This window comes from Eschscholzia californica, unplaced genomic scaffold, assembly GCF_041429995.1.
Source record: "Eschscholzia californica isolate CP2 unplaced genomic scaffold, dmEscCali1.0.p SCAF_2, whole genome shotgun sequence".
Classification (NCBI taxonomy): Eukaryota; Viridiplantae; Streptophyta; class Magnoliopsida; order Ranunculales; family Papaveraceae; genus Eschscholzia; species Eschscholzia californica.
The window spans coordinates 45,197,009-45,219,289 of record NW_028238309.1 but is presented as its reverse complement, the minus strand read 5'-3'; the positions used below and the strand labels follow the sequence as shown (position 1 = coordinate 45,219,289).

Genomic DNA, 22,281 nt, shown 5'->3' with positions numbered 1-22,281 from the left:
TCATAGACTCTCAAATGTCTGGATTTGAATGCCTCAGACTTTCGTGGACTCTCAAATGTCTGGATTTGAATGCCTCAGACTTTCGTGGACTCTCAAATGTCTGGATTTGAATGCCTCAGACTTTCGCGGACTCTCAAGAGTCCGCGAAAGTCTTGCTCCACTACCCCCCCCCCCCCCCCCCCCCCCCTTTAGTTAAAGACAATTTGATATGAGGATTGTTGCAGTCTTATGTGGATCGAGATTAGTAGCAACCTTGTCCATGTGCACTGAACTTACTTGAGTAAATGGTCTAGAAGAATTACATAAGAATTTCCTCTATAATAAGGTATACGATTGAGTTAAATTTCTAACGATACTCATACATTTTGGAGAAAAAACGTCATGATTTGAGATGAAGTAAATCACAATTTTTTTACCAAAGACACGCTTAAATTTAACAACCTTCCCAGGGTCTATCTTCTGTAGCTCAAGACAAATAAGAAGGTGGTTATATTCCGCCACGTACTCCTCCACAATATGTTTCATTTGCCGACATTGTAAATAATCGTTGTTCATAATTCAGAGGTAAGAAAACGATCAATCAATGATGATTTTACTTTTGTTCAAGTAGTAATAAGAGGATCATCATGAATCATTTTTTGGAACCTCTTATTTCTGCTCAATCACGATAGTCTAGTAAGCCTTCAATATCACAACTGCCATCATATGGAACCTTCATCTTGAAACGAAAGTGAGTGGAGTCAAAAGTCTTACCTAGTGTAACATAAGGTTTTCTTTGTCGTTCAGAGGTGTTCAAGAAGGAAAAATGAGTACGATGTGGTTATTCATCAAAATGTAAAGATACTGTGCATTGAGGTAGATAAAAAAGAGAAACCTCTCGCTACTGGGTACTAGCTTGACCGTATATTTTAATAATTTACTCACTTCCTTAAAACATCTTACTCTGATTTGGATTTTCGGAATTATGTTCGAAAGTTGTATTTCGATCCATAGATGGTTGGTGATGCCGTGATGGGGAACAAACGATCGAATTTGTCAAAGTGAAGGGCCCTTATACAATCAATGAAATTTAAAGGGTGTGGTTATGATTCTAAAAGAAGATGAGAGACTAGTACATAAAACTGAAAACTTCATAAAGGAAGCAAATGAAATTTTCGATTTGCGGGTAAAACAAGTCCTTTATAATTCCAGACTATTTTCAGCGAACAAGTAGCTGCGACCTCTGTTCTCCTTCTTCTTCTTCTCCCTCATCTTTATCTTCATTTTCACTATTCAGATGCTCTTTGATCTTTACAGTTATAAATTAGGTTTAGTCTTGCTTCAAAATTTGATTAGTTTCGTTCTTCGGTACCAGAACAAGAAGGATGACTGATTATTTGTGATCTTAATGTGGTTTAAGATGAAGTTTAACTGGTTAGATTTGTTTTGGAATGTGATTAGTAATGGATGTATGTGATTGGAAATCGTTCTGATTTATTAGGTTTTAATTTTCAGTTTGAGAAAGTTCTTGTGTTTTTTGGAGGCTCATTTGAGGTTTTTTTTTTCTGGTTTAAAAATGGAGAGATCTAAGTTCTAACTAGTCTTGACTCTTGATTGAGTGTTTATTCTTCTAATCTGAACTAAGAACTACGAGATTCTTGTTAAAATCAGGCTGAATGAGCTAGAAGTTGAAATTCATGATGATAGATACTGAAAACTGCTTCTTCTTCTTCTCACTAGAAGTTTAAATCGAAAAGCGTTATGAAGAAGAATAAGTTGAAAATTAGCACTTTCTTGATTAGATTGAGTTTCGTTTCTGCAAGTTGATAGAACAAGGACAAGTGTTTATGGTGGAAAGAGAAAACCTGAAAAGTTTTTTTGTTTGAGAATCTTTGAAAATATTATCCAAATAGTACTTAAATTAACACGCTTAATCTCATAGAGGCGGAGTCTACGAGAAATTATTAGGGCAAAACAACAGGTACAAAAGTAGGAGGAGTTCACAGGTTTAGAATTTGTCTTTTCTTCTTCTTCTATATATCCAAAGTGAAATTTCTGGTTCTGGAAGCAAAAAAAGAAAAAATGGCGATGATCATGGCGCCGCATCACAGAGAAAACAACTCTGGAAGTATTAATAAACATCTTGATACCGGAAAATATGTCCGGTACACGGCGGAGCAAGTTGAAGCACTTGAACGAGTTTATGCGGAATGCCCTAAACCAAATTCCATGCGTCGTCAACAACTTATCCGTGATTGTCCGACTCTTTCTAACATCGAGCCTAAGCAGATCAAAGTCTGGTTTCAGAATCGCAGGCAAGATGATTTTCACTTTGTTTATTTTTCCCTTTCTTTGATTCAATGTTCATGCATAAGGGTAAAAATGGTAGAAAATTGCTCATATTTAAGTTTCAGAATTGAGTTTTAATGAAAACTGAGAAGCAATTAGACCTTAAAATTCACATTTTTTTTTTCCCAAGGGGAGTGAAAATGGGTATGGGTTTCTTGGATTCTGTTTTTTTTTTTTTTTTGGGTTTTATGAAACTCCTAGTTTTGTAAATTACTTGCAGGTGCCGGGAGAAGCAAAGGAAGGAGGCTTCTAGACTTCAAACTGTGAACAGGAAGCTTACTGCAATGAATAAGTTGTTGATGGAGGAAAATGATCGTCTTCAAAAACAAGTTTCTCAGTTGGTGTATGAGAACACTTACATGCGTCAACAATTGCAAAACGTAACTGTGCTTCTGATGACCAGTCATGATTTCATCTCTCTCTCTCTCAAGTTTTTATAGATCTTCCTTGTCACCTACTTACCCCCACCTATCTTATGCATTATTAGTGAAAAACTTTGGATCACATATTCGCATAGATGAAACTATTGGAGCATTATTTCCTATAATGGATTCACCACATGCACATAATCGTTCTTCGCCATGTTCAAACTGCAAATATAGATATCTCTCCAAATATGTTTACAACAATGCTTGTTTGTTTATTTGTTCCAGCACATGTATTTTCATGTTACAACTTAAATTTCGTTTTTGATATACAAGGAGCAAGCCTATTTTTGTAAGGTTTTGGGATTTTGAACTTCGGTTTTCTAATCCATCCTTGGCTTTGTCGCAGGCATCTGCAGCAACCACTGATGCAAGCTGTGAATCTGTGGTTACAACTCCACAGCATTCTCTAAGAGATGCAAATAGTCCCGCTGGGTAATTTTTTAGAATGTCAACGAGTATCTTGATTTGTTACTTTCTCTGAATTGTAGCATTTTGATTTGTTTTCATGTTTTCTTCAGACTCCTCTCTATTGCAGAGGAGACTTTGGCAGAGTTTCTTTCAAAGGCTACAGGAACTGCTGTCGATTGGGTCCAGATACCTGGGATGAAGGTGCTCTTATTTCCACATCCGGCATTTTATTTTTGAAAAATTGAATATCTCTACTCGTATCGATCAATATATATAGGCATTTTGCACTTTCCGGTAGATATTTTTTGTTAATATCCCATATATCTTATCTAATTGTTCAATGTGTAACTAGCCTGGTCCGGATTCGGTTGGGATTGTTGCCATTTCGCACAGTTGTAATGGTGTGGCAGCACGAGCCTGTGGTCTTGTTAGTTTAGAACCTTCGAAGGTAATCTTTGACATATAATAGAAAGATATTTTTCTGATGATTCTGCCACGTTTTAAAGGATTCTGTTCAACCGTTAATGTTAAGGAATTCAATCCATTTATGTTGATCCAAAATTTTGTGTTATTCCAAAATAGGTCGCAATTTCTCTTTTCGTCGTTATTCTGCAACTTGACGAGTAATATGCTTTTCTTCGTTCAATTGACAGGTTGCAGAGATCCTCAAAGATCGTCCGTCGTGGTATCGAGATTGCAGGAGCCTTGAAATCTTCACCACGTTTCCAGCTGGAAATGGAGGGACAATTGAACTGGTATACATGCAGGTGAGAAAGATTTTTCCGAGATTTAACTTCTTTACACAAGTTCTAAACCCTACGCGGGCATCAATTAAATGTGTACATGACTTCTTACCTTATTTTCCTTTCAGATGTATGCTCCAACTACACTGGCTCCTGCACGTGACTTTTGGACATTGAGATATACTACAAGTTTAGAAGATGGCAGTGTCGTGGTATGGACTTCTTCTAGTTTTATCTGGTGGATTAATAGTTTCTACTCCTTATCTGGTTCTTTAATATTCCTAAGGACTGCCATAACTTGTTTCTAGTTGACGGTTTCCAAGCTCATACTTTAGCAAAAAGAAAATAAAATCCTTTGGTTTAGATGTAAGTCATATAGGGGAGAGATATCATGCATTACTTCAACTCACTATTATGATGTTTTCTTTGCTCATCTTACATGCCAAATTAACTCTGTTGATTATTTCAATCAACTATCAGCATTATTACTTTGGTATTCTGTTCAGGCGACCAAGGCAAAGTGTTACTTCAGATTTTTTCAAAATCAGAAGTCTTAACTTCTCTTCCTCGTTACTGGTCTTACAAGTAACCGTTATCCTGGATTACGATGATGTAACAGGTAGTTACGGAAATGGTTTTTCGAATATTATATATTGTATGCATGGATGTGGTAAATATTATATTTCTGTATATGTGAAGGACATTGTTTGTGACTCTACCTAAGTTTAGGTTGTAGTTAGTCTGTCCTTCTCCCCATGAAACTTACAATATTTACCTTTTCCTTATTTTTGCCACTTTGATATTCGTTCTTTCCTTATTTTTCCATGGATATAATACATATTTCTATATATGTCAATGCCATTATATGTATGTGTGTAACTTGTGGCTGTGGGTTTGAATATTAGAGATAAGCGTCTTACTTTAACACTTTAACACTCTAACATTTGGGTCGTCTGGAGTCTAGATTTGACCCTGTCTTAGGCCCCATATTTTCATTGAGTTCCCAAGTTAGTTTGTAAGAAAAACCAGTCTTTAATTTGGATCGTTGTTGTTGTAAAGCAGCTTCTAGTGATTTATCTTTTCTCTTTCTCTTTTTCGGGGTTAATATATCAAGGTCTGCGAGAGATCTTTATCTGGTTCTGGTGCTGGCCCAAATGCCTCTGCAACCGCCCAATTCGTGAGAGCTGAAATGCTACCTAGTGGTTATTTGATGCGGCCATGCGAAGGGGGAGGATCAATCATTCACATTGTTGATCACCTAGATCTTGAGGTTTAAGTTCAAATATCCATCTGATCTATGAAAGACTTTCCCCTTCCAGCTACTTATCTTTCTGTTTTTATTGTTAGGCATCCAGTGTACCTGAGGTGTTGAGGCCACTTTATAAATCGTCAAAAGTTATAGCTCAGAAAATGACAATTTCTGTAAGTATTCAATACTAGTGGTTTAATTTCAGGGAAGCGCATTCCTAAACTGAACGATCTTTTTCATATTTGGTCAGAACCAAGAGTCTTCTTTATACTATTTCTTTGCTCAGCTTTGTTATTGGGTTAATTAGAAGGCTGTGTGAGAAAAATGCTCAATAACAATCATGCGCTAGGTTTTCAGTCACGTAATTCTTTTTGCACTCATAAAATTGGGAACTTAATTAGCATTTTCTCCAAAGGCACTGAACCACATAAGGCAAATAGCTCAGGAGACCAGCGGTGAAGTGGTATATGGTTTGGGCAGGCAGCCTACTGTTCTCCGGACTTTTAGTCAAAGATTGAGCAGGTGCGCTGCTGATTCTTTTTCTTCCTTTTACGCTAGTTCTCTTGATCTTAGTATACTTATCCCGTGAACTTATGTACGTTCATTTCTTATTGACTTTAGGGGGTTCAATGATGCGGTTAACGGATTTAGTGACGATGGCTGGTCTCCTTTGAACTACGATGGTGCTGAAGATGTAACCATGGCTGTTAACACCACCAAACATATAGGCGTTGGTAATGGTAATATCATTCCATTGCCCGGAGGAATCCTTTGTGTGAAGGCGTCCATGTTACTCCAAGTAAGTTTTCTTCTTTAAGTTAAAACGACAAATTATATACTTAAATTTTGTTTAGTTAGAAATCCAACATTTGTATTTGTTTAGTTATAAACCCAAATATTTATATTTTGTTTGGTTAAAAACATAATTTTTTTGCAACTCTTTTACAATTTTTCGCAAGCAGTTGCAACCCTATTGCAAACAGTTGCAAATTGCGAAAATACCTAGTGAGCTGAAGACAGGAAACAATTGTGTGATCATGTTTCACCAAAACAAATTAATTTATAGGGAGTTTTGACCAAATTTCTCTTCTTATTATTTTGTCCTCCGTAACTTAGTACAACACAATCTTTTCCATTTTTGCAACTAGTAACAAAAAAGCATCAACATTTCGTAGTGTACCAACATGAAGACGAATTAAGGAAAATTTGAAGAACGGATCGAGTAAGGAAATATATTTAGTGGAAACAATTTGGACTTAAAAGTACCAACTTAGGTCTCAATTATTTGAAAATTAATTAACTTGCTGATTATGTCGTAACCTGTTTTCTACTAAAATTGGCAACGGTGTTTCTGATTCTTTTTTCCACAAGTCGCTTTCTTCCGTTTTAAGGGTAAAAAGCTATTTATTCTATTGTATGTTCTATACTCTATTTCTTCTTAGATCTATGTTTAAAGGAGTTGGTCAATTTCATGTTTCTCTGAGTCTAGGCAGAAATATTTAGTGAGCCTTATCTGTTAAGTTAAGCGCAAGCGTGGGTTAGCAGTTACCAACTTAAATAGACATTTGTAAAAACTTGAAACCTCGAACTTTAATTAAGCATAATTTGGTTGCATGCAACTTCATCTGATAATGTGCTTCTTGTGTTAGAATGTTCCTCCTGCATTGCTGGTTAGATTTTTGAGGGAGCACCGATCTGAGTGGGCTGATTACACTATTGATGCTTACTCAGCTTCAGCAGTGAAATCTGGCTCTTACCCCTTTCTAGGAACGAGACCCACCAGATTCTCTGGTAGCCAAATCATCATGCCACTTGGTCAGACTGTGGGAAATGAAGAGGTCTGTTCACTATCTCAGTTTTTTTGCAGTTACTTTTCTTACTCTCTTTAGATGCTCTGGTAAATCTCCATGGACGCAGCTTGTTCTAATATATATTTCATTGGTTTGATTATACCCTGAGAGCAACCATTTTTGCATGTAAAATTTAATGTGTTTGTATGGGCCTAGATATCCACAGCTTAAACCCCTTGATTTTCATGATTTTTGCCAAATTTGGGGGCCTTCATTATGTGAGTAGTGGGTTGTAAACTTGTAATGCTATAGGATGGCGCGAGAGATATTTTTCTTCCATCGGTGTATATGACTATATCATTATTATCTTTATGGTGTACTTTTATTCGTAGACTCTTTTCATTTGCGTTTTGATGTATATTTCAGTTACTGGAAGTAATTCGGCTTGAAGGCCATGCCCTTCCGCAAGAAGCTCTTCTATCCCGGGACATTCATCTTCTACAGGTTTTTTCTAGGCTAGAGTTAATAATTTTCTTTGTTCTTGTCTGGTAAATGCTAGTGTCTAACATAAACCCTCACTTTTACACTTTTTGACCTGTCATGACTCGTGAGTAATCCAGTTACTGGATCAGGTCATGTTTACTATTCTGTCATTTTAGTACTTATAATAGTAGAAGTTGTTTGAGAAAATGTTTAATATGGCAATGTCTATGATTCGACTTTAACTTTTCAAGCTTAGAAGCACTCTTGATATATTCATTGGGTCCGACGTTGCAGATTTGTAGTGGAGTAGATGAAAATGCAGTGGGAGCCTGCTCTGAACTTGTTTTTGCTCCAATTGATGAAATGTTCCCGGATGACGCTCCATTGCTTCCTTCTGGATTTCGGATTATACCGTTGGATTCAAAAAGAGTTGAGTTTCAAACCTTCTTCTATGCTTTTATGTGTCTCTATATATAAGTACATAACTGGGAGTTTTGGGATGTCCGAAGTACATGATTCTTTAATAAAGTGCATACCACTTATTTCGCTTTTCAGCCAAATAACTTATCATACATAATGAAAAACAGGAAACTTCAACCTCCAATAGGACTTTGGATCTGGCATGCAGCCTTGAAGTAGGTGCGTCGGCAAATCGTGTGAGTGGAGAAGCATCTCACAATAGCTCAAACATGCGTTCAGTCTTGACATTAGCTTTCCAGTTCCCATTTGAGTACAATCTCCGGGATGATATTGCTACCATGGCTCGACAGTATGTCCGCAGTGTTCTCTCCTCTGTTCAGAGAGTTGCCATGGCCATTGCTCCATCAGGACCAGGACCACATTTGGCGCCAAAAATATCTCCAGGCACTCCAGAAGCTCTTACACTTGCTCGTTGGATCTCTCAAAGCTACAGGCAAATCCACATCTTGTCATTCAAAAACTGCTCATGCATTCTTGAAAAAACTAATCTTCTTGGATACAAAATACAAACACAATTAAGCTTCTAGACTCTAAACCCGTGTATTTTGTTTCTGTTCAGTTACCATATTGGAGCAGAACTGCTGAGATCTGACAGTGAAGCAGCTGATTCTGTGTTGAAGTTACTCTGGCTCCATCCTGATGCAATATTATGTTGCTCTGTAACGGTAAAGCCATGATTCCAGTTAGAAAAATTAGTCCGTCTTTCATATGTATAACTGTGGTAAGTGGTATCAATCTTGATTAGGAAAACCTCGGTTAGTTTCCAGCATCCCCACCATGATCACACACTTAAGAAACGTATCTCTGTAAATTGCTTTTTTCCTCCAAAAACTCAAATGGAAAATGGAATAGTACAAATGTAAGATATGATAACTTTCTTCACTGAGTTACGTGATGATGTTGAAGAACTAACACGGTTATCTGGTTTTGTTCAGTCTCTACCAGTCTTCACCTTTGCCAACCAAGCTGGACTCGACATGCTGGAGACAACACTATTTGCTCTACAGGATATTACACTGGAGAAAATATTTGACGAATCTGGGAAGAAGTTATTATGCACAGATTTTGCCAGGATAATGGAACAGGTAAGAAACTATAAGGATTCAAATCTGATCCACCATATTAACTTTATGAAGCAAAAAATAAAAATAAAATAAAATCATGTTCTCTACTTTCCCTATAATCTTTTACTTGTTCTTATTTGTTTCTGTAGGGTTTTGCTTATCTACCGGGTGGGATATGTTTATCAACGATGGGGCGTCATATATCGTATGAACAAGCCATTGCCTGGAAAGTTTTATCTGAAGAAAACTCGGTTCATTGCCTTGCGTTTACTTTCATCAACTGGTCTTTCATGTAACTCAATCATTTATAAATCGCACTCCAACCCATAGTTTACTTGAGAGTGTGTGTGTGTGTTTGTTTTAGTTAGTTTAGTTTGTTAGTTTTGTATCAAAATAACAGTGTTTGCATATCAATATATATTTATATAATTAAAGATGAAGTAATGGGATAGTTTTAAATTCTTACTTGAAAGCAGAAATTTTTTGTTTCTGTTTATTTTGTCATCATATATTAAATTGGGTGGTTGAGATTTGAGAAGATTACTACAGGAATATTATTACACGTTTGTTTTGTTTCACAGATTCAATGAAGACCACCGGAGCCAGAACACAGTCTGAGCTCTGACCGGACAAAAGTCAGAGTCCGAAATTGAATAGTGGTAATGAAGACTAGCTGCATTTAAATCTTCACCAACAATTAAACCAGAAGTAAATGCTGTAGCTAGAGGGAGATAGTGGGGTACAATCGTGACATTTACATAAAGAAACTTTCTGATGCAAGTAATAAAAACTGAACTCTGTTTTCGTTTCAGTTTCTTGTCTTTTGTTTGGTCAAACACTCATATTCATTCTAATCTCTAACTACTGCAAATTTGTATTTTTCTGGGGAGAATCTAGGCTAGGGAAAATGTTCGAGCTTCTCGACAACCCATCTCGCTCACCCGAGCGCGAACTAGTTTGTTGGTACTTGATGTCTAGTGTCTGCAAGACGTACTAACTGCTAGACTCAACGAGCTGCCCTGAGGTCCTAAAGGCTAGAGCTACCAAGTGCCTTGCAAGCCTGCTAGGTTTAGAGAGCCGGACTTTTGTTCTAAAGCTTGCCAAGAATATCCGTCTGATATCTAAATCTTGTCAATTGCAAGCCATATGTTTCTTTTTTGCAGAGATCTAAAACATTTGACCAAATTGGATCTTACGATTAGATTTCAGGGATAAATCTGAGATAAAGACTGAAGCTCGAATTGTATTTTGCTGTCCTCTTCTTTTAGAGGATGAGATGTGGATTTTGCTGACCATAGTACTGGTGCTAATATTCTTTTAGAATCACTTATTGACCTAACTTACAAACAGAAACAGTCTATAATTTTTGTGGGGTTTAATCTTCTCCTTTTTCTTTTTTCCATAGGTACTGAAAGAATATTTTGGACTGCTCAAAAGACAGTTTGAAAAAGTTAAATGTCAATCTGAAATTTTGGTTTGTGGGTCTATATGACAAAACATTCATCCTGTCAAATAGACTATATGGGACACCATAGTCTGGCGATGTCACTATTGTCCCGCCATATTATCTCGGGAGATGCTAAGTTTACAAACGGTTCCAACCCACACCCCCATGCGAGGTGTAAGTGTATAGACAAGCTATCGGTCTGTACAATTGTCTATACACATACAATTTTCGTATTATCTTCATCCGTCAAAGTGAAAACTGTATAATCTCATCAAAAAAAAAAAGTGAAAACTGTAATATCTTCTTTCTTGTCCACATGGTCTTGAAACAACTATCTTTCTTCTTACCACCAAGAGATTCTTCGAGTGGAGTGAAGGAACCAATAGACTCGTCTAGGGTGTAGGACTAAATTAGAGGTGATCCACCCATAGGCCTAAATTTCTTTGATGGCTACCAAAATTCTTAAACCATTAGGGTACTCGAGTTGGCTGGTCCTCCCAAAATCAGGAAACTCGGTGAACATTGCCTGCGAGTGAGCACCAACCGGGCCAGTTCCATTGAGCACGAGGCAGGCCAGTTCCATTGAGCACGAGGCAGGCCAGTTCCATTGAGCACGAGGCAAGTCCATTGGCAGGTTGACATTTACATTTAAAATAAATAGCACATAACTTCAACTTGACTTCATTAACTTACAAAGATTTCCTTTACATTAGATTCTGATGCAGAGAGATTTCGCAGAAGATCTTCCAAGAATCTTGGATTTCATAAAATTTAGTTATTTTATAATTTCTTATTTTTATTAGTAGAGATATACTATTTTTAGTAATTTTATATTTTAGGAAACTTTCTTAGTTTTAGATTCCAGTATTTTATTTATTTAGAAATAGATATTAGAATTTGATTAGATTTAGGAAACTAGTAGTATTTTAGTAGGAGTCGTTCATTAGAGTTTATTTAGGTTTAGGAAACCCTTAATGCTATATAAAGGGGATTCAGTAGTTGTTTAGTTTATCAAGTTTGATCAATAAAATTGAGTATTTTAGTTTAACCTTGTTAGTTTTGGTTCTACAAGTCTCAAGACGAAGATCTGAAGGCTTTTTTGGATTTTATAAGTTTTAGACGAAGATCTAATTCTTTTTGGAGTTTTCCGCTGCGTCAGTTGGCATCAAGAGAGAGGATTCGCCTGGTTCGATATCATCTACGCGAATATCAATTTAGAACACATCAATGGATTTTCCAAAGATGCATCTAAGGCAAGTTTAACAAAGAAAAAATCATCTACATTATTTTTCCGTTACCAATTTTGTTATCAACAATATGGAGAAATATTATCATAATAACAATCTTTCAATGCAAGTGCACCCACGTAGAGATTATATTGAATACAAGACGAGGGCAAAGATACCAATCTTCGATTTACTTATTAAAGGGAGAACACAACAATTTCCACATTATGCGAACAATTCAGAAGATGAAGGGACTAATTTCTCAATTCAGGTGTACCCACGCAAAGATTATGATGAGTACAAGATCAATGAAAAGATGCCAATATTTGACGGGTATTTACTTATAGAAGACTTCCTTGATTGGCTAGATAAGGTCGAACGACAAGTCAATATGTCGGCTACTATTCTCAACGAGAAGATAGTTGAAATTATTGTTTGTAGACTTAAAAGGGAGTGCCATAGATTGGTGGGATCAAGTACAACATCTAAGAGTGATACAAGGAAAGACACCCATCTAGAGTTGACTGTCTATGAAAGTGAACTTGAGAGAGGTGTTCTTACTTCCTAATTATCAACAATACTTGTTCAGGATATACCAGAACTGTAGACAAGGGATGCGTTCAGTGAGTGAGTACTATGAAGAGTTTTCAAGATTGGCTAAAAGAAACAATATGGAGATACAGAATATGAAGATACTATAGCAAATCGATTTCTAAACGGATTAAAATTTAGTCTGCGGGAAAAAGTGGGTGCTAAATTTTAATTCGTTTAGAAATCGATTTGCTACAATATCTTCATATTCTGTAATGTTTTCCATATTGGTTCGTTTAGCCAATCTTGAAAACTCCTCATAGTACCCACTCACTGAACGCAACCCTTGTCTACAGTTCTGGTATATCCTGAACAAGTGTTGTTGATAGTTAGGAGGTAAGAACCTCTCTCTCAGATTCTCTTTCATAAACAGTCAACTCTGGATGGGTGTCTTTCCTTGTCTCACTCTTAGATGTTGTAATTGATCCCACCAATCTATGGCACTCCCTTTTAAGTCTACAAACAATAATTTCAACTATCTTCTCGTTGAGAATAGTAGCCGACATATTGACTTGTCGTTCGACCTTATCTAGCCAATCAAGGAAGTATTCTATAAGTAAATACCCATCAAAGATTGGTATCTTTTCATTGATCTTGTACTCATCATAATTTCTGCATGGGTACACCTGAACTGAGAAATTAGTCCCTTCATCTCCTGAATTGTTCGCATAATGTGGAAATTGTTGTGTTCTTCCTTTAATAAGTAAATATCCATCGAAGATTGGTATCTTTGCCTTCGTCTTGTATTCAATATAATTTCTACGTGGGTGCACTTGCATTGAAAGATTGTTATTATGTTAATATTTCTCCATATTGTTGATAACAAAATTGGACATGAAAAATAATGTGGATGATTTTTTCCTGTGTTAAACCAGCCTTAGACGCATCTTTGGCAAATCCATTGATGTGTTCTAAAGTGATATTTGCATAGATGATATCGAACCAGGCGAATCCTTACTCTTGATGTCAACTGACGCATTGGAAAACTCTAACAAGAATTAGATCTTCGTCTAAAACTTATAAAACCCAAAAAAAGCCTTCAGAACTCCGTCTTGAGACTTGTAGAACAAACACTAACAAGATTAAACTAAAATACTCAATTTTATTGATCAAACTTCATAAACTAAACAACTACTGAATCCATTTTATGTAACATTAGGGGTTTCCTAACCTAAACAAACTCTAATGAACAACTTCTAATAAATAAAATACTAGTTTCTTAAACCTAATCAAATTCTAGTATCAACTTCTAAATAAATAAAATACTGGAATATAAAACAAAGAAAGTTTCCTAAAATATAAAACTACTAAAAATAATAAATCTCTACTAATAAAAATAAGAAATTGAGAAATAACTATATTTTATGAAATCCAAGATTCTCGGAAGACCTTCTGAAAAATCTCCTTGCATCAGATTTATCTCTCGGGATCCCGATGGCTTTACATCAAAAAAGTGAAATCAACAAAATAATCATTTTCAATTTTCAAATACAAGTTTACAACCATGGACCATACAAAGTATTACGATTTTTTGAGTTTGTAATTTTGTATTACAAAAAAATTAGCCTACAATAAAACTAAAATTAAACTCCTTAATTGGGGTAACCATATATAGATGTAAGTGTTGTTTATGCCAAGATGAAAAGGAGGATGAGATACATCTTTTCACTCAGCGTCTTGACTCTTGCGTCCCATGTAATGGAAGTTCGGACAAGAATTATCCGATTGATTGGATGCCATGCTCGATGTTTTCTGGCTGGGAGGAGTATGTAGGGTAGATTACCAAGTTCTTTAAGGGTGAGTCCTCATCGAATAATCTGAAAACACTATTATTCATCACTTTCTTATTTCATATATGGGGTGGAAAAAAATTGGAGGATATTTAACACTAAGTCATTGCCAACCGAAAGTGTGTTTTGGAAAATCTTGAACAAGGAGCGATTTAAGGTAGCAGGTGGACAAAGTAAGATTGTTGACACTCCCTACAGCAGACAACGTATAACAAAATTAGGTAAAATTCTACTTTTGGATAGCCCAGAAGAATGATGTGCAAATTGAAGGCTCCAAAACTAAATTACGTTATGATTTATACCGATGGCTCACTTCATGTAGACAGAGGCACATACGGTGGGATGAACAAGGCATTACTATAAGTGCAGCAATAGATACAACGACTCCTTCAACTATTACATACCATGAGCTCCAAGCCATAGAGGCAGGACCTAAATTGGCTAACACCCTTCACTTAAGTTTGGTGCAACTCAATACTGATTTGATGACAGTCAAATCCTTCTTTAAAGCACAGGGACTGAAACCACCATGGCATTCTTGGAACATTTGGAGAAGGATTTTGCGAATCAATTAGGGATTACAAGAATTCGAGGTCAAACGTATATATCGAGAGTCCAACAAGTATGTTAGCTAACAAGAACACGACATCCCTACATAAAGAACTGCACCAAAAGAGCTTCACCAAGGAGTTACACAACATCCTTCGTGAGGATAAAGAAGGAAAACTGTATTTATGAATGACGTAGTCTCTTCATATTCTTATTTAATCGGGTTTGAGCCCTTTGTAAGTGTACCGTTTCAGAGAGAAGAAGAAACCCCTTCAAATTTCCAAGTACGACATCAAAAGTAATTGCGGTAGGAAAAAAGCGGATATATTTTGGAACTGAGTAAGAAACGTAAAAAGAAAATCGAAGGAAAAAAATCTGAAAATGAGAAAAGAATATGTCAATTTACCTTTTCTTGCTTGAAGCAAGAGATTGAGCCTCAGAGTGGGACTGGCCTGGGTCTGTTATTGCTAGGACTGAGATTGAGTAATGCTAGAAGAGGCTACAAATGAAACCAACTGCATTCCTAGACAAAAATCTAAATAACATATGCCGGGTTGTACATCTAAAACTTCTGCCTTCTAATACATATCCACTTCTTGGTACATAATCAAATTCGCGATTATGGCAAATTAACTCAATGGTAGGAGCTACAGAGAGAAGCTAGAATGACAAATAGAGATGCAAAAAGCTGGTTCAGGTAAACTCAGACAAAAACTCATTCCCAGTATATAATGTTTAATCATAGACAAGGAAGGCTAGCTCGACAATCCTTGGTTTGACTCGTAATTTCTTAGGGTTGAACAATTACTTTCCAACAAAAAATCATGAGAAGGCAAAACGTATTGGTTCTACATATTAGATGATTTGATTACGATGTCCAGCAAATTTACTCTCTATGTTTTATATATACATGGCAAGTGATTAACATAACTATCAATGTTCCAAGTAGAAAAGCAAAATAGATCAAAGTAAACATTCCTTCCACTTTTGTTTCAATGGGATGCCAGAGACCAGAAGTTCAAGAGAAATGATGGTGACACTGTAAACCAGCTAAGGAAAGCCATTGCAGTGGCAGTCTCAAACTTACCGCAGTGATTCTGGCTACATTCATTTAAGTCATTGCTGATAAGTACCGTAATGCCTGCGGATGCACACGCAGCTGCAAATGTGAGAGTCGATGTTATCTGCACCAAAAGAACAATCGTTATGTTACCCATATATATATATACACATATAGTATATTAATGTATCTATGCATGAAAGAGAGTGGAAGGAACCCAAAAACCAACATATAGGAATGAATATTCATGAATACTGCTTGGATGAATGAAAAGAAAATTGTAGAGGGCCAAAAATCTAAATGTAACTTAGCAGTACTTACACAAAGTGACAAAAATATTAGAACGGCAAAATAGCCAGCTACACTAGTTGGCTTTGCTAGGTCTACATGGAATGTTTTGCAAATATTTACCTCCAATTTATGCATTAATAAGCTATCGCATGTGGCAAAATAGGATGTGAACATTTTGAACGTTGCTACAAATATTCTCACCCCATTTTGTCAACTTAATGTGTGTAACAAAAAATATTATGTAGTTCAGTACCACTCATCAAATGTTTTATAGAAGCAAATCGAGAAATCATCTTCCAATAGTAGTGTGTAATCTTACCCCATCCCCGATGGTGAACAAACTGAGAGCTCGTGAATTCCGCAAGCGGCGACCAACTAGAAGGGCATATATATCAACAATTGCTAGCGAGAGACTCCACAAGCTTTGCAAAGCAGCTGCCGCAACTAGGTAGCTGAAACATAAAAAGCAGTAAAAAAATATTTCTTAATCAAATAGAAATACCAAAAGACCAGTTTCTTCCATCATGAAATGGGAGGGTTGAGAGAAAAGAAAAGCATAGCCCATCAAACCATCTGCAGGAATTTAACTCTAGAGTAGAGTGTTCATAGTGAAGAATAATGTTAAGGTCATATATAGCAGGAAATATACAGATAAGTTTGATCTGGTCCAAAATATGGATAAGATCGCCTTGTGAGATCTAAGAAAATGAATTGGGTGTGAATTTGGGCCTCCCTTGCTCCCAAGTGGTCTTTGGCCTCTCTCACCTCAAAAGCTAGCTACAGAGGTGAGACTTTCCTTCGCACTTATACAGTGACCACCAACCCTCCTTACAACCCTTGTGGGACTTTTGACAAGCTTTCCCTTCACACATTGGGACCTGGAAGACTATGGCTCCCTTGCCATCTGTGGGAGTCGTCTCAGGCCTTCCTAGACCCCAAGGGATCTTGGCCTCTTGGGCCTCTCTCACCCCAAAAGTTAGCTCAAGAAGCGAGGCTTTCCATCACTCGTATCAGTGACCACCACCCCTAGCACAACAACCGATGTAGAAATAACTCCAACAAAACATGATACCCAAAAGCTTTTTGTATGGAATCACATTGACCTTATGATACCTACAACCTAAATACTCTCAAACTTAGTTGCAAGACATCAGTTAAGCCGCAGCAGTAGAATTCCTGGTATAAAAATTCTCATTTTGACATAAAGTTTACTGCAGTATAAAGTTGGAGTTATGTCTGTGAATTGGTAGGTCTTAGGAATAACTTCTGCCTCCTCATCCACCCATTTTAAATTTTAATAAGACACACTAATCGAATAACCAATCATATTCCTCATCTAGTATATTCTTAGTAGTGTTTAATGGGAGCTAATGAAAAAGAACAACAATGTAAGCACGTCTTGATATTGTTAAGTTTGTGGTCATCCAACTCAAACCCAATTGCCAATGAGTGGAGAGGACCTAGACATTATATTCTTGGTTGCTAGATGCCCCTTCTCCCATGTGGGACTATTCTCACACGCCAGCGTTCGACCCTAGTGTCTGATGCCGCCAAAACTCTGGTTACAGAGACAATTATGAGTTCTAGGTTACCGTTGCCTAATTTCTATAGTATCCTTATTATAACTTGAGAAGGGTTTCAAGGATATGCACTTGACATGGCACACTCAATCTCTAGATAAGTATGAAACACAATAAGAATATTATAAAAAATTTATCAGAGGATATTGAAATGCCAAAATGCCCTAAACAAGAAAGAATGAAACAAAATTATGAACAATTTGGAATAAAAAGGTTACCAGAAAGCTGTAACAGAGACAAAATCACTAGTGGAAGTCATGACGGCTAATGCAGCAGCTGCAAACAAAAACTGACATAAACGTAACAAAAGACCTCCAAGAGTACCAGGCATGCCTTGAATATCCCTCATCCTCACTCTTGCCGGTATATTGTTAATGACACCACCTTCAGTAGTAGTAAGTGGTGGAGCTTCCACTGGGTGAACCGACGGATGACTAGTACTCATCGTTTCAATGATCCTTAAATCTATACCCTAATCACTACTATTCCATCATATGGATACTGAATTTAACCCTAAAACACAATCAGTTCGAAATTCTGTTCAGTGAAAGAACGATTCCCGCTTTCTATCTCAATGGAACTGGCAAACTTCACCAGATCAAAAGCGATTTAAAAGCCCTAATTTCGTTCTTTCAAGAAATAAGGAGGACTAGCTAGCTTAGCTTTGAGAACCCAACTTCTAAGGAATCGATAAATGTTGTAAGAAATGTGAGAAGTTGCTTTACAGATCCCCGATTGGAAACCCTAAAATTAGAACAGAGCTGGTGAAAAACCAGATGATGAAGTTCCAGAGTGAGAAAATGAAAAGTGAAGGAATTGGGGGTAGTATGATGAACTTTTTACGGGAACCAAGTTGTACGGCAAACTGTCAGTTCCAGAATTCCTGTTCTTCCCACGCTTCAAGATCCCTTATTTCCCAAATGGCCCCATATTTTATGACAAGCTTCTCGTTTGATCCCTATCTTTCCCAAAATTTTGAGGTGGTCTCTTCTTAAAAGTTTCCATCAAAAGTATGTTAAGTTCTCGTTTGATCCCTATCTTTCCCAAAATATTGAGGTGGTCTCTTCTTAAAAGTTTCCATCAAAAGTATGTTAAGTTAGACCCATGCAAAAATAACACTTAATTGCACAAAATCCTGGACAAGATAAAACAAGGGCGATAGTCTGGCCGACCAAAATTCTGGTTGAATCTATGTCGGAGTATGTGGTTGATCAAGATTTAGAAAGAAAAAGTACAATACTTTCTATCTCTAAATCATGTCTCTCCATATACTTCGACTAGGATTCAGTTGGGATCGTGGTTGAGCAGAATCCCACTTTCCCCGGATAAAATACTAGCCCTACTGAAACTAATCACATGATCCAAGTGGTCAAGTGTTATCTAGACAAAATTAATTCAATCGAAGGCCTTTGTCAAACACGTGAAACGATATGATGAGAGATAGAGCACTAAACTACTATTACAGAACCAAGTTGTACGAAAGTATGAGTTTCTGGTCATTCTTCACTATCATAACTTTGCTACAAAAACACTCGTACAAAAAATTATATAACTCAATGGTTATTGTTGCACGTGTCTACCTCTTTGACTTTGGTCCAGAGAACACTCAAATCTCATGAGTTTGCTAAAAAAACATGCATTATAATAAGTCAAATATGAATTTTAAATATGCTACGACCAAGTCCTTCGAAGTTTGAATTATTTTATCATGTAAATAATTTCGTGAAAGGATAGAGAAAGACAAAAGAACTTTGATAATACTTTTGAGTTCTCTGTTATGAATTAAACATCAATAGTACAATTAAATATAAAATTTGTCCATAAAATTACAAAATGAACTTTGTTAATACTTTTGAAGTCTAGCAAATGCATTATTATGCGTAGACAAGACAGGGTCATGGCTGAGGGAGGATTTGGGGGTCCCATGCCAAATTTTAGGCGAGGCCCTCTTATACTAAAGTACGAAGGTAAATTTTTTTAACGTAAGTAAATAAAAATTCTAATTGATTTAATTATATATAAATAAAAATTCTTGAATGAACGAAATTTGATATAGAACACTTATATATTCAAGTAAATTTCTCTCTTATGCAAACTTTTAAACTACGAAAAAAAACATAATGAAAGTTGGAAGAAATTGTCGAAAAATAATATCCAAAAATAAGATTCTATATAATCCGGAAATCTTTATAAATTAAAATTCTATTTGACAAACTAGTGGTTATTAAATCTGGATTTATTTAGAGACGGTGTCAAGTTCAAGAGACGAGAAGCTCAACCATGATTTGATTTAAACAAGAACGATAACCATTTTGGAATTAGGTAGAGAAAAACTTCAATCCAAAAATCTTTTTTTTAGCACCTAACAGACCAACTAAACTAATGCATATCCAAGGTCATTATAATTAAAAATAAACTCGCTTATAGTGGGAATCGAACCCTTGCCATGAAGGTATAACCCACACAGTGCACGACCCAATCACCAACCAAACTACTCAACCTCTCGTGCTAAAATGTGGAATAGTTATGGATATATACACTAATATCTAAAATTTTAAAGAGGGCCCTGTTGTGGTTGGGGGCCAGTGCGAGCGCCCTGCCCGCACTGGCTCATCCACGACCCTGAGACAAGATATAAGCATAAGATTAGGGGTGAGCAACGGTCGTTTTTTTCGGTTTTGGCTCAAGCCGAAGCCGAATCAATAAGTCGAGTCGATCATTCAGCCGACCTATATGGTTCGACTCGGTTGAGTTCGATTGATCGGTTTAACCAATCACAATTTAGAGAAAATTGTAAACTAATGTTATTCATTTCATTGCACATACCAAATAAAAATTAATAACCATCATACTTTTCCGCCATTACATATGCCGAAAATAAGAATTAAAAATTCATCTTACATTTCTACCATTACAAAATAAAAATAAAAATAGAAGTGCGAATACAAAATGTATAATTATAAGTTACTAACTAAGAGTAGGTTGTGGTAAATAGAAAATCAGTTAAGACTTACCTTTAAAACCCTTCAATCAAGTTGAATAGGCGGTTGATGAAGCTGACAATAACAACTAGGAAGGAGGACAGATAGTAGTATGGAAGACTTGATTAGGGGTTTTCTAAAATTTTTCCTTTTTAGTTTGGCACTTTCTAACTTTACAAAAACATTATTTCATTTTTTGCTTAGGGTTTGGTCGGTCCGGTTTGGCTGGTTTCTAGAAACACAAGTCGAGGCCAAACCATACCAATTTTGGGTTGTTCGGGTTTTCGGCCGAGCCGAGTCGAACGGTGATCGGTTCGGCCCAGAAATCGATCAGTGCGGTTCGACTTGGTTTGGTTCGGCCAATTGATTCGATTTTTGCTCACCCCTACATAAAACCATCTAGTAGGTACATGTATCAAGACTATATATAAAATATTTAAAAGGTCCACAATGTTAGGTAAATAGAAACACATATATTTTCTTGAATTATTTCCAACAATTTAAGAAGTTTTATATAAAATTTCGCCCTGGATGGTCTAACAACCAATTTACCCTAAGAACAAAGTGTACAAGAAAAATCTTTGAGTAGGAGAATCTTCAAGTTCTGTAATTTACCACTTCAAGAGAGAGTTGTCAGTCTCTCTAGATACCACTTTTTGCCCAAAGTAGTTAACGTAATATATACTCTTAATTTTTCAGTTATAATATCAAAATAATAACCATTTTGACGTATGCCTTTAAAGCATTACATATTCTTCAAAGTTCATTTTCAATACAATGTCTCGTTAGTAGATCACTTTTTACCATGTGATTCTTCAATTTTCCTTTTCAATACAATTTCTCGTCAATCGTTCACTTACGATGTGGTAACAATATAATAGTCTACTTCTAAGATTCATAACTTAACATGCACATAGATAAAACATAAGAAATTTGTGCATAAAATTCGATAGAGGGTATGTATATAATTTCTACATAGAAACATTATATTCTTTTACAATAATCAAAAGTAAAACAATAAATAAATTACGATGATAACAAAAATTTAACATGTCAGAAAATATTATTCAGGAGGTTATGAATTAGATCAATCATTTCATCACACTCATTATTAAGTAGCTAATCGAACACATTAAAAGTAAGATAGTCATATACACTGTTGTAGATGTCATTCTTTCATTGGGGGTACTACATCTCTGATGCACCGACTTCAAAATTAATGTCGTAATATGTTGTTATTGACTCGATATTAACTTCACTACGTTGTATTTCTACACTACAAGCTTATATAAATACTTACAATGTCTAACTGACTAGCACCACTTTGATTTTGATTTTCACCTTGACACACGCATCCTCTAAATTCATTTAATGCTTTTGTAATCGCGGTTCATCGCCAACTCAAAGAATTGCGCGTTCTAATTTGCATACTTAAGTTAGTGGGCTAATTTTTCTCATAAATTTAAAAAATTCGAAACCATAATGCATCTTTTTTTTGTAAGTTACCTTGTATCGCGTGTTGCTGCAGAAATGCATTAATATAGCAATGTCTTGATCTGTAGAAAATGAAAGACCACGAGATACGTGTTTTTACTTACCATGTTTGTAAGGTGGGAAATATTTAGATATTTTAAAATGTGTAGAGAATATGGATATGTTAGAGCATTGAAAGTATGTTTGTATTTATAGATAAATCTGCAAAAATAAATAAATAAGATAGGTCATATTTAATAGATGAAGTGACAACTCGTCTTTAAATAAATCTAGAAAAAAAACATGTAAGAGATAATTAT

At 36.0% G+C, this 22,281-nt stretch overlaps 2 protein-coding genes across 2 annotated transcripts; one reads left to right on the top strand and one right to left on the bottom strand.

Annotated features, from left to right (window-relative positions):
- Positions 1-945: 945 nt before the first annotated feature.
- LOC147558275 (homeobox-leucine zipper protein REVOLUTA-like) lies at positions 946-9,427 on the top strand. Its single transcript, XM_086659884.1, has 18 exons — positions 946-2,294; positions 2,549-2,708; positions 3,103-3,188; positions 3,275-3,365; positions 3,517-3,612; positions 3,818-3,931; positions 4,036-4,119; positions 5,022-5,177; positions 5,255-5,329; positions 5,572-5,678; positions 5,778-5,955; positions 6,806-6,994; positions 7,373-7,450; positions 7,724-7,858; positions 8,017-8,342; positions 8,469-8,574; positions 8,845-8,994; positions 9,123-9,427. Exons 1-18 carry the CDS (start codon positions 2,062-2,064, stop codon positions 9,267-9,269), a joined length of 2,511 nt encoding a protein of 836 aa, XP_086516010.1. The 5' UTR covers positions 946-2,061; the 3' UTR covers positions 9,270-9,427.
- Positions 9,428-15,401: 5,974 nt separating this feature from the next.
- LOC147558274 (CASP-like protein 5A2) lies at positions 15,402-18,467 on the bottom strand. The gene is made up of 3 exons (XM_086659883.1): positions 17,726-18,467; positions 16,247-16,379; positions 15,402-15,760 (listed from the first exon to the last, which is right to left on the bottom strand). Exons 1-3 carry the CDS (start codon positions 17,950-17,952, stop codon positions 15,569-15,571), a joined length of 552 nt encoding a protein of 183 aa, XP_086516009.1. The 5' UTR covers positions 17,953-18,467; the 3' UTR covers positions 15,402-15,568.
- Between the last annotated feature and the right edge of the window lie 3,814 nt (positions 18,468-22,281).

What these genes read in the sequence shown, in the direction of transcription:
- LOC147558275 (XM_086659884.1), top strand. Translation starts at nt 2,062, where the DNA reads ATGGCGATGATCATGGCGCCGCATCACAGAGAAAACAACTCTGGAAGT. An exon ending in TTGATCACCTAGATCTTGAG is followed by an intron (nt 5,178 to 5,254) that starts GTTTAAGTTCAA and finishes TTTTATTGTTAG; the next exon opens with GCATCCAGTGTACCTGAGGT. An exon ending in GGGACATTCATCTTCTACAG is followed by an intron (nt 7,451 to 7,723) that starts GTTTTTTCTAGG and finishes CCGACGTTGCAG; the next exon opens with ATTTGTAGTGGAGTAGATGA.
- LOC147558274 (XM_086659883.1), bottom strand. Translation starts at nt 17,952, where the DNA reads ATGAGTACTAGTCATCCGTCGGTTCACCCAGTGGAAGCTCCACCACTT. An exon ending in GTCTCTGTTACAGCTTTCTG is followed by an intron (nt 16,380 to 17,725) that starts GTAACCTTTTTA and finishes TTTATGTTTCAG; the next exon opens with CTACCTAGTTGCGGCAGCTG. An exon ending in TGTTCACCATCGGGGATGGG is followed by an intron (nt 15,761 to 16,246) that starts GTAAGATTACAC and finishes CTTTTGGTGCAG; the next exon opens with ATAACATCGACTCTCACATT.